The 13,114-nt window shown below is 37.1% G+C and overlaps 1 protein-coding gene across 1 annotated transcript; it reads right to left on the bottom strand.

Annotated features, from left to right (window-relative positions):
• Window positions 1-356: 356 nt before the first annotated feature.
• Window positions 357-10,860, bottom strand: LOC105033498 (DEAD-box ATP-dependent RNA helicase 53). The gene is given in 9 exon segments (XM_010908328.3): window positions 357-680; window positions 828-1,367; window positions 1,370-1,405; window positions 2,014-2,175; window positions 3,000-3,224; window positions 3,377-3,475; window positions 4,807-5,215; window positions 5,354-5,481; window positions 10,294-10,860. Coding segments are annotated over 8 exon segments (1,992 nt in total). The 5' UTR covers window positions 10,714-10,860; the 3' UTR covers window positions 357-680; window positions 828-854.
• Window positions 10,861-13,114: the final 2,254 nt, after the last annotated feature.

Genomic DNA, 13,114 nt, shown 5'->3' with positions numbered 1-13,114 from the left:
CAACACTCCCACGTCGCATAAGAGTGTGTTAAATGACGCCTAAAATTGCCCTATCATAGGATGATTTTTTTTTCGAACGGCACTTTTATAAATATTTTTTTGAAGAACATTATTTTTATAAATTATTTTAAAATTAATAAAAAATTAATAAAAAATTTAATTTTTATGCGTAAAGAATTAACTAAAATGGAAGCTGTTCTTCTTAGAAACAAATAATGGAAGCTACTGACATTGTGGGAGTTAAAAGGCATTAAGACCAGTCAGCCAACAATTCCAGATGAAGCATTATCAAAATGCCATCCTCCTTTATGATAGGAAAATGATAAGACACGGTACAGAGCGAACCAAAATAAAACTTCTAGAAACGGATGTCACATGTGATTCTTGGTATAGACTACAGGTATACAGCTCCACAAACCACCAATCATACATCAATTCATGATAGAAGCATGAAAATTACAATCCTTCTAGTAGTTAAAAGAACCTGAAGCTTTATAGACTTTTGCATATCTAGCTGTAAACTTGTCCTTAGACCCTCGTGGTGGAGAAATGAAGCCGATGCTGATCCCTCACCGAATAGCCAACAGGCTGCTGTTGCTGTTGTCTGGAAATCAGACCTCCAGGAATACTGCCATCCACCACCCATCAAACCAACGGAATGGCAACAAACAGTGGAAAGCCTGTTACCAACAAAAAGCAGCAACATAAAGCTTGGGAAGTGAATCAATTTGCCAGAATCACTAGGCTATTCACTGGTGAAATACGAGTTGTCACAGGGTAAGAATTAAAGTACAAAGACTGCATCTGTCGAAAGCAGGCATACTTACAGTTTCAATATTAAGTAGAATTTTAGCCTATGATGAACTCATAGAAGATCTTCCTGGCCAAGCATCATCAGCATTATCCTTCCCAGAATCTCCATTGTAACTGCCAAAATTGCCCGCGCCCGATCCACCAAAGCCACCATTTGTGCTGGAGCTGCTGAAACCGCTAGAACGGCCAAAACCAGAGTTGCCAAAACTACCAAAATGTCCTGAGCTAGAATCACCGGAGCTGCCGAAACGCCCGGAAGTGGAATCTCCAAAACCACCAGCACGCCTTGAACTTGAGTCACCAAAACCACCAGATCTGCCAAAGCTCGAACCACCAAACCCACCATATCGACCTGAACTAGAACCACCAAAGGAACCAGAACGGCCTGACCCAGATTCACCATATCTATTGCTGCGGCCAGAGGGACCACCAAAGCCACCAGAACCACGAGAACGGCCAAATCCAGACCCACCAGAACCACCCCCACGACCAAAACCTGAGCCACCCATTCGGCCACCTCCATAGGTGTCAAACCGACCACCCATGCCACCAAACATGTCTTCACCTCCCCTTCTACCATAATTCTTGGAAGCTGAAATAAACAAAAAGGATATAAGGTGGCAGTCATGCTAAACAAGTTCCCCATGGATTTTTTGATATAAAGAAAAAGCAAAATGACTACAATACAAAAATGTCAATACTAGCATGATCAATAAGCCGCAAATCACGTATATGAATGTATGTACAAGTATGTATGCATATGTATGTATGTTTATGTATGTTTGTGTTTGTGTGTATATCTATGTATATCTAATATGTGCGTGCGCGCACACACACATAAAAGGCATCAGTCATTTCCATTAACCATATCCATTTGGCATATCCATCAGGTCAACGCAATCACCATATGGAGAACTTGATTAGCCTTTTGGCTTCCAGTAAACTTAGTACGCACCTTTAAAGAATCTGATAACTGAAACAAGAAATACATGATTATATTCAAAATTATTACAATAGCATAATGCCTTAAATATACATTTTAGCCTTGAACCAGAAGTATGCTATAGCATAACCTCAACACTATGCAATTTTGTGATAAACAACCAGTGTTATTGTTTGGCACGTGCAAAGTGGATCATGTTTAGTGTGTTATAATAAACGAACCTTAAGAGTAAAATTTAAGTAGAAAAACAACCGTACCTCAGTAAACTTGCATCCAACATCTCGCTCAATGGTCCTGACAGCTCGAGTTTGCTCATTAGTGTAAATAAGAATGGCACGTCCTTTCTTCCCAGCTCGCCCTGTTCGACCAGATCTGTGAACAAATAGCTCAGAACTGTTCGGTAGTTCATAATGTAACACCTGGGTAAGAAAGGAGGGGCAGATAAGCAAAAAGGAAAAAAGTCTAGTAAAGCAATCTCCAGCAATGAATCAGTATAATAGGGAGGGGAACTCATCCGCATCCATAATATCTAAGATACAAACATAAACAAACCGTATGCATTCTTATGCGCCTTCCCTTTCTACTAAAACCTTTGGATCCGGTAGAAACAAAAGACAACAGACATCATTAATGCCCATGAATAACCAAAAACATCACCCTGCATTTTTGGTAAATATTGAACCAGTACCAACCAGCCCAATTGTGAGCTTCAGAATCAGCCTCTTGAATTTGAATAGATGCATTTCCAAAACTGGGCCAACCAACTGGAGATTTGTGTTGCTGATCTTATTTGTCAGTAATCAAGAATGAAGTTCATGTGGTTCCTTGAATAATATTCCCTTAGCAATCATTTGGCAAGCATTTGGTGCAAATTTTTTGACATAGAAAGCATTCAAACACGATCCACTGCTAGGCAAGATGATTAAAAGGCAGCTTAAAGTGCAACATAACCAATGCAACTAGTAACTTGCCCATAAGATGATTAAAGTATGTCCTCATTGCTAAATCAGGCTCCTATCCTTATGCAAGATAGCGAAAGAAAAAAATTATACAGCCAAGAAAGCATGTAAAATTTTCTTTTCCAAACCATATATAAATTGATAATCAAATGATCCTTCAACAAAATTTAGTCAATGGAAATAATGAAATGCTTTTATAAGAACAAGTAGATATCATTAGAACTCCAAATACAAGTAGACAAATGCCATTTAAACTCAAAACTTTGAAAAGTGAAAATACTTACCAAATCAACATTAGGTATATCCAATCCACGAGCAGCAACATCCGTAGCTATTAAAATATTAAAGCGACCATCCCGAAAGCCAGCAAGTGTTCTTTCTCTCTGATTCTGTGAAATGTCTCCATGAAGAGCCTCACATTCGAATCTCCGACCCATAGCATAAGCCAGCCGATCCGCATCACGTTTTGTTTGAGTGAACACTATGCATTTGCCTCCTTTAGCATGTTCCTATAAAAGAAACATCCAGAAGAATGAATTTTACATGCTGTGCTCAACAAAGGTGTGGTCAAGTTGCAAAAGAGTAGCAGGACCAGTTGGGCAATCCCCAACATCCCCCCCCCCCCTTCCAAACAAAAATTGATGACCCAACAAACGTGCACCTTTATTAATGACCCAAGAATTGATGGCTTTGCATAATTATCTGAAGCAATTGAGTAAAGAGTAATTCCTTCTGGTAATTTTTGATCAGAGTCACCAACCTGCAAGGAAAAAAAAAATCCTCAATTAGTTCCAGCAATAAGATGCTTCTCTTAATAAATATCAAATAAAATTACAGATAACAAATTACTTATTATAAAATAGAATAAGGTTTAATATGCTTGCATCTGCAAGTGAGGGTTTTGGGATGTTGTACAAAGGGGGCCAGAAGTAAGAGACATTTGAGAGCAGATGGGATTTGTCATCGAAAAATTGCGAAGAGAATTCTCATAGATGAGCATTTCATCATTTAGAAATAATTTAAATATATTATAAAATTTCTATATGTCGACATGTACTATTTGGTAAAAGTGTTCCACACGTAAATCTCATAAGATGATACTATATGCATGCTTCCACTCTCTTATAGTGGACCCTGCATCTAATTCAAGCAAGGTCTGCATACTAAGTGAGGAAAGATGTGCTTCATGCCACAATTAGGCTAATCTTGTGTACATAGACATGTTGAATTAGCCTTTCTCTTCAAACAGGAAAATCAATAAAACAGAGTATTTATTTCAATTTAAATCCATAGACCAAAAATAAAAAAGTAGAGTTTGACAAATCAGATAAAATCATGCAAGTGGTACTGTGCTAATCACATTCCAGCATTGTCAGGGTGAAATATCCTACTGTACAACAAGAAGCTAGGCCATGTAATTTATGTTAAATAGTGCAAATATAATATGGTGGTGTAGCGTTATATGGTCCAAGCAAAAGAAAAAATGTAGTGTAAATATATGATTTAACATGGAAAGTTATTAAGCCTTTAGAAAAGTTCAGTAGTTCCATCTATGAGGATAGGGCAATAAAGAATCTATACAGTGGTAAGGCGACCTGCAACCAAGGACATATGCAAACCATGAAACAAGAGTCCGGGTTTTTTCCTTGTAACAATAAGCAAATTGCACCAACATTATAACCTAAAATCCAAAAATAGAGTATGATGCAGGACACTGCAAAGCTTGCAATGACTGGAGACTCCTAAAATGAAGTGAAAGGCAAAGAACTGAAAAAGGCAACCCTAACTAATGGTGACAATGTCTATAAATTATGGCTAAGAAACTCAGCCAAGTCCATATTCAAAGCCAAAAGGAAAAAAAAAATAACCGTTCTTCTCTTCTTGAAAGGCATTGCTTAATCTGTTAATCATTTTTCTTTGGATACAATGGAGATGAAGCAAAAGCTTTCAGAAAGATACAACATCTTAGAAATATTTTCACAAAAAATGACAATGTTCCACATCCACTAACTTGATTCAAGATAGAGATGAAAGCATTCATGTGAGATCCCTATAAGCTAACATAAACAATAGATGAGTTATAACACTTACAAGGTCAATAGTAACTGGATCTTTTAAGTATTTCTGCGTAAGCCTTCTAATCCAACTTGGCATTGTTGCAGAGAACATCATGCTTTGGCGGTTCGGGGGTAATTTTTCCAATATTATCTCTACATCTTCATCAAAGCCCACAGCAAGCATCTGATCAGCTTCATCAAGAACAACAAATTGGACTTCTGACAAATTTAAGGCACCCCTGTTCAGCAAATCAATAATTCGGCCTGGAGTTCCTACTACAACATCAACACCATAATCAAGTGTTCTCATTTGCCTCTGAATTGGTACACCCCCATAGACACAGAGGGTGTCCAAGGGGGCAGATTCCCTGAATTCCTTCTCCACTTGTCGAGCAAGTTCTCTAGTAGGTGCCAAGACTATGGCCAAAGGATTCCTACCTCGCCTGCAAATGTCAATGGAAATGCATAATCATTACAATACATTATCTTCGTTAAACAGATGAAAACTAGTGGTATTTCTTGATTGCATACGATTTCATATAACTAACAGATTTTTCGCTTGTTGTCACCAATGAACTAACCCGTGCTTAGCATTAAAGCGGATAATTTTATCCATGATAGGAATACCAAAAGCAAGGGTTTTCCCTGTCCCAGTCCTCGCGCGACCAATCATGTCCCGTCCTTGCATTGCTGGCTCAAGGACAGCTTTCTAGACAATAAGCCAAAACCAATGTTAACCAAAATAATGATAGCATCCCATAGTTGAGGACAATTTTACATGCATATACAAATTCAGTAACAAAAAAATAAAACAGTATAATGCTGATTAAAACACAAAATAATCAAAATCGGTGTATTCAAACAAAGACATAAATATGCCTGATTATGTGTTTGGGCTAGGAGTATCCTGCTAAAGAACACATCACCATCAAAAGAAAAAAAACACTAAAGCAGTTAGTTTGGTTATTGTAGCAGTCAAGGTCTTAAGTACCAGTTTGGGTACACATATTAGTACACAAAATGTACAGTGTTAGTATGATGGTACAGTTCTTCATACCAACATTCATACAAGAGGCTTAACAGGTATCAGTGCCCTACAGGTACAGTATCCAAATCTGGAACAGACTGGTACACTCCAATACTTGAAACCAAGACAGAAATACACATGAAACTAAGACTGCTATAATCTAATTTAATTTAAACAATATTTCCTATCTACATCCTCTGGCTTCGTCTTAGTCACATAAAAATAAATAAATAACTGGCATAGGTAATAGTAGAAGTACCATCACTCTCAGTACTGCACCAGTCTCTATACCTTACAATATATGTTCTAGCAGGTTCCAACATGAAACATCCTTGCAACTTGTAGGAAAGGAAGCTGATATATACATGGAGTACATCAACAAAGTATGAAGGAGGATGACATCTAGAAAAGCAATTACACAAGCCCAAGTCCTTGATGCAATTATGTACAGCAATTGAGTAAACAGTGACACAGTACAACAAACAACTTCCTACCATAAGAGCCAGTCATCACATGGCAGATAAATCTTTTAAAGATTAGACACCATAAACATAAAATTAAGTAATGAAATCCACGTATGACTATTCCCCTCATTAAGTATTGAATGTCCACAACGGACTCATCAACATACTACATGTATGCGTGCGCGTGTGTCTGTGTAGTAGAGCTACCATATGGGCATCCACATAACAGCCCAAATAAGGTTGGTCCAAATCAGACAAGCCCTCAATATAGACCAGTAAGTGCATAAGAAATGCACATCTACGGATCTCAAAATCACATGATTCTTTAATGATAAGTAGTTTAGAAATAGTAGATCATATCCAACAACTCGAATAATTAGTGTCGGGTCTTCAATTGTCTATCTGGACCAACATTATTTGGACTATTATGTGGGCACCTATGGATTTGCTTCACCTTACACACACACACACATATACACACACACACACACACACACACACACATATATATACATACATACACATATATAGATATATACATATACATACATACATACATACATACATATATATATATATATATATATATATATATATATATACATACATACATACATACATACATACATACATACATATATATATATATATATATATATATATATATATATATATATATTATTTACTATCAAAAAAGTCATGTGATTTAGAGATCTCTAGTTTATACAACAAACGATCAAAAAAATATGCATCATTTCCTGTTATTTATAATATCACTTTTTCTCTTTTTACCATTTGTTGCATAAACTAGAGATCTCTAAATCACATGATATTTTGACAAGGAGCAATTTAGAGATGGTAGACCACATCCAACAACTCAGATCATCAATGTCAGAACCCTAATCATAAGATAAGGACTGACCTTATCAAGGTAGTTGTGTGGGCACCCACAAATTAGCTCTACTTTATATGAATACACTCACAACAGACATATACATATGGGCATGCATATTTGTATATGTATAGTTATACATATATGTCCACATGTACATGTCCATCTACATGTACACGTATATGTCTACATGTCAAAAGGCTATAGTTTTTCTTAAAAATCTAGTATCATTTATAGCGATTAGCATCATGATTATATGCTTAATCCTTCCACAACACCTTTTTGTCTAAAGTGATGCTCCAAGGCCAACCCTTATATGATGGTAAATGGCTTGGATGATGATACCTATGATGAAGATGTTGACCATCAAAAAATATGATAAATGCCCTTATCAATGAAATACATGAACAGTTCTTTGCAGATTTTGTTGAAAGGGCTTGCATTGACACAACATGCAACAAAACCCTTGTGACAAACTCGGCAGCTTATTTGCAACCAGACTACAATTACATGATAATAGGTGTACAGTATGCATCAATCTGATGACTGCAGTCCCAATTGGAATTATTAGTAGTATTGCTAAACATATTTGACACAAATAAACAAACAAATAGGGCATATAGCAAGCTAATAGGTTCTGGCCATTTCTTTCAACTTGTCATTTCATGAAAACAAGAAAGATCAGTCCTTAATATTTCTACTTCTTTTTTCTTAAGGTTGTACATGAGTATTGAATTGCTAGAAAAGTTCATAGGAATGCCTTTTTTATTCTGCTCGGCAGACAAAGTAACACTTGGACAACACTAGAGTCTGCATCCATTGAGAAGGTCATTGAAACACCACAAAAGAATCTTTTTGGCAATAAAGAATTAGTTGGAATCTTGTAAAATTATCAACATCTAGTAGCACGGCATTTGAAAACGATATATCAAATCTCACAGAGAGCAAACCAATGCCATTGTGCATCATTTTTTGCACTGGGGTTCATTATGTTTGGTACAGAATTTATACGTAAACAAATGCATACTAACATGGACCTCAAATTTTTATTGAGATCATCATGCAATTCCATATTCCTATCCATGGACCTGAATTTCTGCTAGATGTTCTTATGTGTGCTCTCCCATATCAAGCTGCTAATCTGTAGCATGCAATGAGATTTCAACCGCAAGGTTACTGGTCCTATTTCAGCCAGACTGCTCTTCTCTTATGATGTGCTGGTCATCAATCCAAATCTATCCAATATATAGATATTTATAAAGAAAGATAAATATATATTTATATATAAATATATGTTTTTTATATATTTATTTAGTCAAACTCTCGAAAGTCATCATTCATATCTTTGTCCTTCTTTCTGCACTGAATAGTGGTGGACCCCTTTGACTTTTAATTCTCAGATAGGGAAATCCTTGTTTATTGGCTACGAACAACTATAGGATTGTGGCAGGTTGGACTACCGAGTCTTAGCTAAAGGCTTCACAATGTAAATCAACTCTAGAAATATAATTTGAATTTTAAAAAAAAAAAACTGTTAGAAATGTTTGCCAAAGAGAACTAATGAACAAAAAGCTAATTTTCCCTAGTTTGATTGTTAATTTCTTTATATAAGTCATGGGATCAGAGTTTTAACACTCTACCCAAATGAATTGGCTTATTTGAAAGAAGCCTTGTTCTTTGGAGGATTTATCTTGTGTATGATACTCCATGGTTCCACTCCACAAAAATTCCTTATCATTCGCTTGAAGCTCATCCTCTTGATGACAAATGACCCACTTGCCTTGAAATGACCTAAATTAATAGAGAAATCCTAAGTCAATGGACCTTTTAAGTTCAGTTTCTACAACTGTATAATCATTCTACCCATAAAGGGATTGTTTCACGGGATCTCAATAATACAAAGTAAAAGAAAATAGTGATTAGCTTATATGGTTACTAAGTTCATACTAGTTGAAACAGAAGATCATTAAATAAGCCAGCAAATCTAGATTCTTATATCCACTTGTGAGGTCCTCATCATATGATACATTTAAGATTCATCTACCTAGAGATCATTATATATCCAGAGAAGCATGTAGAAGAAGCTTTTACTATTTGGGAAGAGGCTAGGCCCATAGCTAAAAAACCTACTTTCTTGTGATTCCAATGTTCATTTGAACATGAAATTTAATCCTACAAATAGATCCCAACAGACAAATGATGTTAGAAACTAGCAAAAGAGGGAGAACTGTAATTTGATTGATCAAAGTAATGTTTAATAATCAGGATCATAAAAATGGTCATGAAGTGAATGACAAGAGATGTAAACAACCTAAGTTGCAGCATTATCTTACTCGCAAGCATGGTTAAAGAAAAATGTCCTCGAAGTGATGAGGAACTTTATGCACCCCTTCCCATTTGGTTTGGCTAAAGCTTTCAATTGGAGCACAAGTACATTAAGTAACGGACATTTCTTTTAAGGTATGCATAGTTTGAGGAGAGAAGGAATGTATTGATAGTAGCAAGTAGTTAGCCACGATTTATCAGGCCTAGCAATGTTTCAGGATAGTATTACCTATATTTATGGATGTCACGTGGGTTTTTTCCTTAAAGGCATCATGGATGAAGAGGAGATGATCTAAATCACAATTGATTGAGATGATCTAAACTAAAATTGGTTGAAGTTGTGATTAAAATAAATGTTTGCATGTTCCATGCACCAATTCAAATGGAGTCTATGAAGCGTAAATCCATTTTCTCACCGACTCTGTAAAATCTAACTTTTGAACTACAAGATTTCTCGTTGAAAATTCTCAATCCGACCATCATCTATTCCATTTCAGCAAACCTGGATTGAACCAGCTACAGGATCAATACTTGCATGTCCAACAGATTTACACTTAAAATAATAATCTAAAATCCAGTGACTTTTACAAGTAACCATACGTTAACAGAGTTACTTACTGAAAACAAAGGTATCCCACGATCCCACTCATTCCTGGACAATTACTCTAGCAAATGGAGACCTCCAATTCCAAAGCAAATAACAGAGAAGAACAGAAACAATTTTTTGCCCGAATTGTTCAAATTCCACCCAGCATATAACAAAATGTAAAACGTTCAAAACCAATAAAAACCTCCCAATAGAAGCACAAATACCTGTATAGGGAAAAGCTTCGTGATTCCCTTCCTCGCGAGATCAGAGACAATCTCCTGCGAGATCCCCAGCCTGGCGATTTCCAGCCCCTCGTCCCCTCTCTTCGCACTCCCCTTCTCCTCATCATAGAACTCCTCCACGGCGTACTCCGCCCGCGCGACGTCCGTAGCCCTGAATCCCAGCTGCCCCGCCGAGAAATGGAACTCCCTCTTTCGAAGGCCACCCGACCCGAGCTTCTCTGCAGCCGCGAAGCCATGAAACGGATGGGATGCACGGGAAACGGCGGCGGAACCGGAGGAGAAGGGCTCCGCCGGGATCAACGAGGGCAAACGGAGTAATTCCGACGAGACGAGGGCGGCTAGGGTTTGCCGAGACGCCGAAGAGGCGATCGAGGCCGACCTCCGCAACAAGTAATTCATCATCTTGGGTAGAACCCTGGAGGAAGAGAGAGAGGAGGAAGAAAAACCCCAGAAAAGAGACAGGGTTTTGGGGAGGAGAAGGAACGAGAATGAAGAGGGAGGCTGGAGATGGTATAAACCCCGCAGGAAGGGTTTTGCGAGGGGAGAAGATATTTTTGCGCGACAATCGGAGAGGGCTTGAATGGCCAGAATCGGGTCGTGAGTACGCCAGCCCGTTTGTTGTACTTGGGCTGGCAAACACGTCTGGTCTGAAATTGGCTCACGACCGGTCCAAGCCCCCGGTCCGGTCGTTCTTACATTAGCTGGACAAATACATGTTAGAGTCGCTGACCTCTCGAGTTTTCACAAAAATATTTAGATTTCAAAATTTTAAAACCTCCAGTCACCACCATCTAGTTAATTTTTTATAGCGATGTGATCCAATTGCCCGTCTTTGTTAAAACTAGGTTTGGCATAAATCATCACATGATCTGATTACAAACAACTGTCGTTATTCCTAATATATCCCTCTCCCTCTTTAAGCTTAAGGATGGAGAGATACGGTAATTGATAGATCCTCCCATCAATTGATCTTCCATTGCCATTTCTACCACCATCGGTGGTTTCTCCTCATCTTTCTCAACCATCACTGTCGAGTACTATCACTGAAAACCCTAACACTAAACCACTATGCAATCTTGATCTAGACTGGAGGTGGACTAGCTATGGCTAGAATCGAAGAAAATATCGACTTTAACCTTAAAGTGCTAGTTCATAAATTGATGATCATGCAGATGATAAATTAAATCACTAAACAATAACAAATAAACATCAAAAGTGGCAAACATAAGGAAAAATATTTTTTATTTTTTTGTGAGATATGAAATACATGAGAACCTATAATAGAAACAGAGGAAGGAGGACAAAGGGAGAGAATAGAAGGTGGCTTGAGGCTCTTGACAATACAGGCAATGAGACTAACATAGTTACTATAGGAAGTGGCATTAAGGGAACTAAGTTGGACAAAGGGAGAGGATAGAAGGTGGCTTGAGGCTCTTGACAATACAGGCAATGAGACTAACATAGTTACTATAGGAGGTGGCATTAAGGAACTAAGTTGGTGTCTGGTAAGGTTATGCCAAGGATAGGCAATGTTGGCATTATGAACTAGACTATCATCTCTCACCACCATCATGCAAATAGCAATAATTCATCATCCCTATGTACTCCAAACTCTAATCAATTCCATTATCAAACCTACAATGAAATCCAAACACCTCCAAAGAATGAAATCTACTATCCATCACTAGGATTTCTAAGTGGCCTTGCTAGCTTTTGGGCTTTGGATTGGAGTTTTATACGATATTTTATATATCATGCCTTGACCAAACCAAACAATTTGACACTTGAATCATATTTTTAGAATTTTTATAATTTCTTTGGGCCAAATATATATAACTGGAACAAGCATGGAGTTAAGAGTGCAATAATTAGGAAACTTAATTTGGAGTTCAAATAGAGAGTTACGGCCATTTATTGATTGCTACACAAAATGCTAAATTTTCATTGGATATTAGCAAATGGCCCACACTACATGGTGGGCTTTAATTAAGCGATAACAAAAAAAACCTAACCAAAAAACATAGTAATAAAAACTATTTTCTTCATCCTCTTTTTCCTGGAAATATATAGCAATAACTTTTTCTAGAAAATTACATTGGTTTTATTGCTCCTTTCTTGTTTCTTCCGTGGAGCTAAGAAAAAAAAAAGAAAGGATTGGAGGAGTTTATTATACTATTGCTAGGGTTTGGTAAAGTTAATGGTTAAAATATTTATGGATACAAAATCATGCAAATAGAAAAAAAAGACTAATGAATGAAATAAGAAAGGAAAAGATATAGTATTGGTTAAAGCTACATCATGTTGTATGGGTTTTTTTTGGTGATAGAGATTGGGAATGGGTCTCTACATAGGTCATGGGAAGATGTAGCTAGTGATGGTATCGCAAGAGCACTACAATAGTTAATATATTTCTTGTTATTTTTCTTGATGATAAATATAAGTGAATGTAGTGATACAAAAAAGAGCAATAGTAAAGGTACATCATCTAGTTGCAATTCGTGTTATTTTATAAAAATACAGTATTATTTCAGCTACCAAACTTGACATGTCCTTTCCATCTATGTGAGGTTTTGTAGGCCATATAGCTCATTTCTAAGGGATGAATACTCTCCACTCTCAATCTAACTAAAAAAAAGACAAACTCTAAAGCCCATGAGTTCTTTCACACTTTTCCTCCCCTTTTGAAATTGTCCCTCTCTTACTCTGGTTGCCAAGCCACCGAAGGTCTCACCCTTGCCATAACCCCTCCGCCGAACTCTAAAGCTTGCCCCCTTCTAATTGTTGGTACTCTCGTCCTCACTTG

Source organism: Elaeis guineensis, chromosome 2 (genome assembly GCF_000442705.2).
Source record: "Elaeis guineensis isolate ETL-2024a chromosome 2, EG11, whole genome shotgun sequence".
Taxonomy (NCBI): Eukaryota; Viridiplantae; Streptophyta; class Magnoliopsida; order Arecales; family Arecaceae; genus Elaeis; species Elaeis guineensis.
Note: the sequence above shows the minus strand (reverse complement) of the source record. Positions and strands in the feature narration are given on the sequence as shown.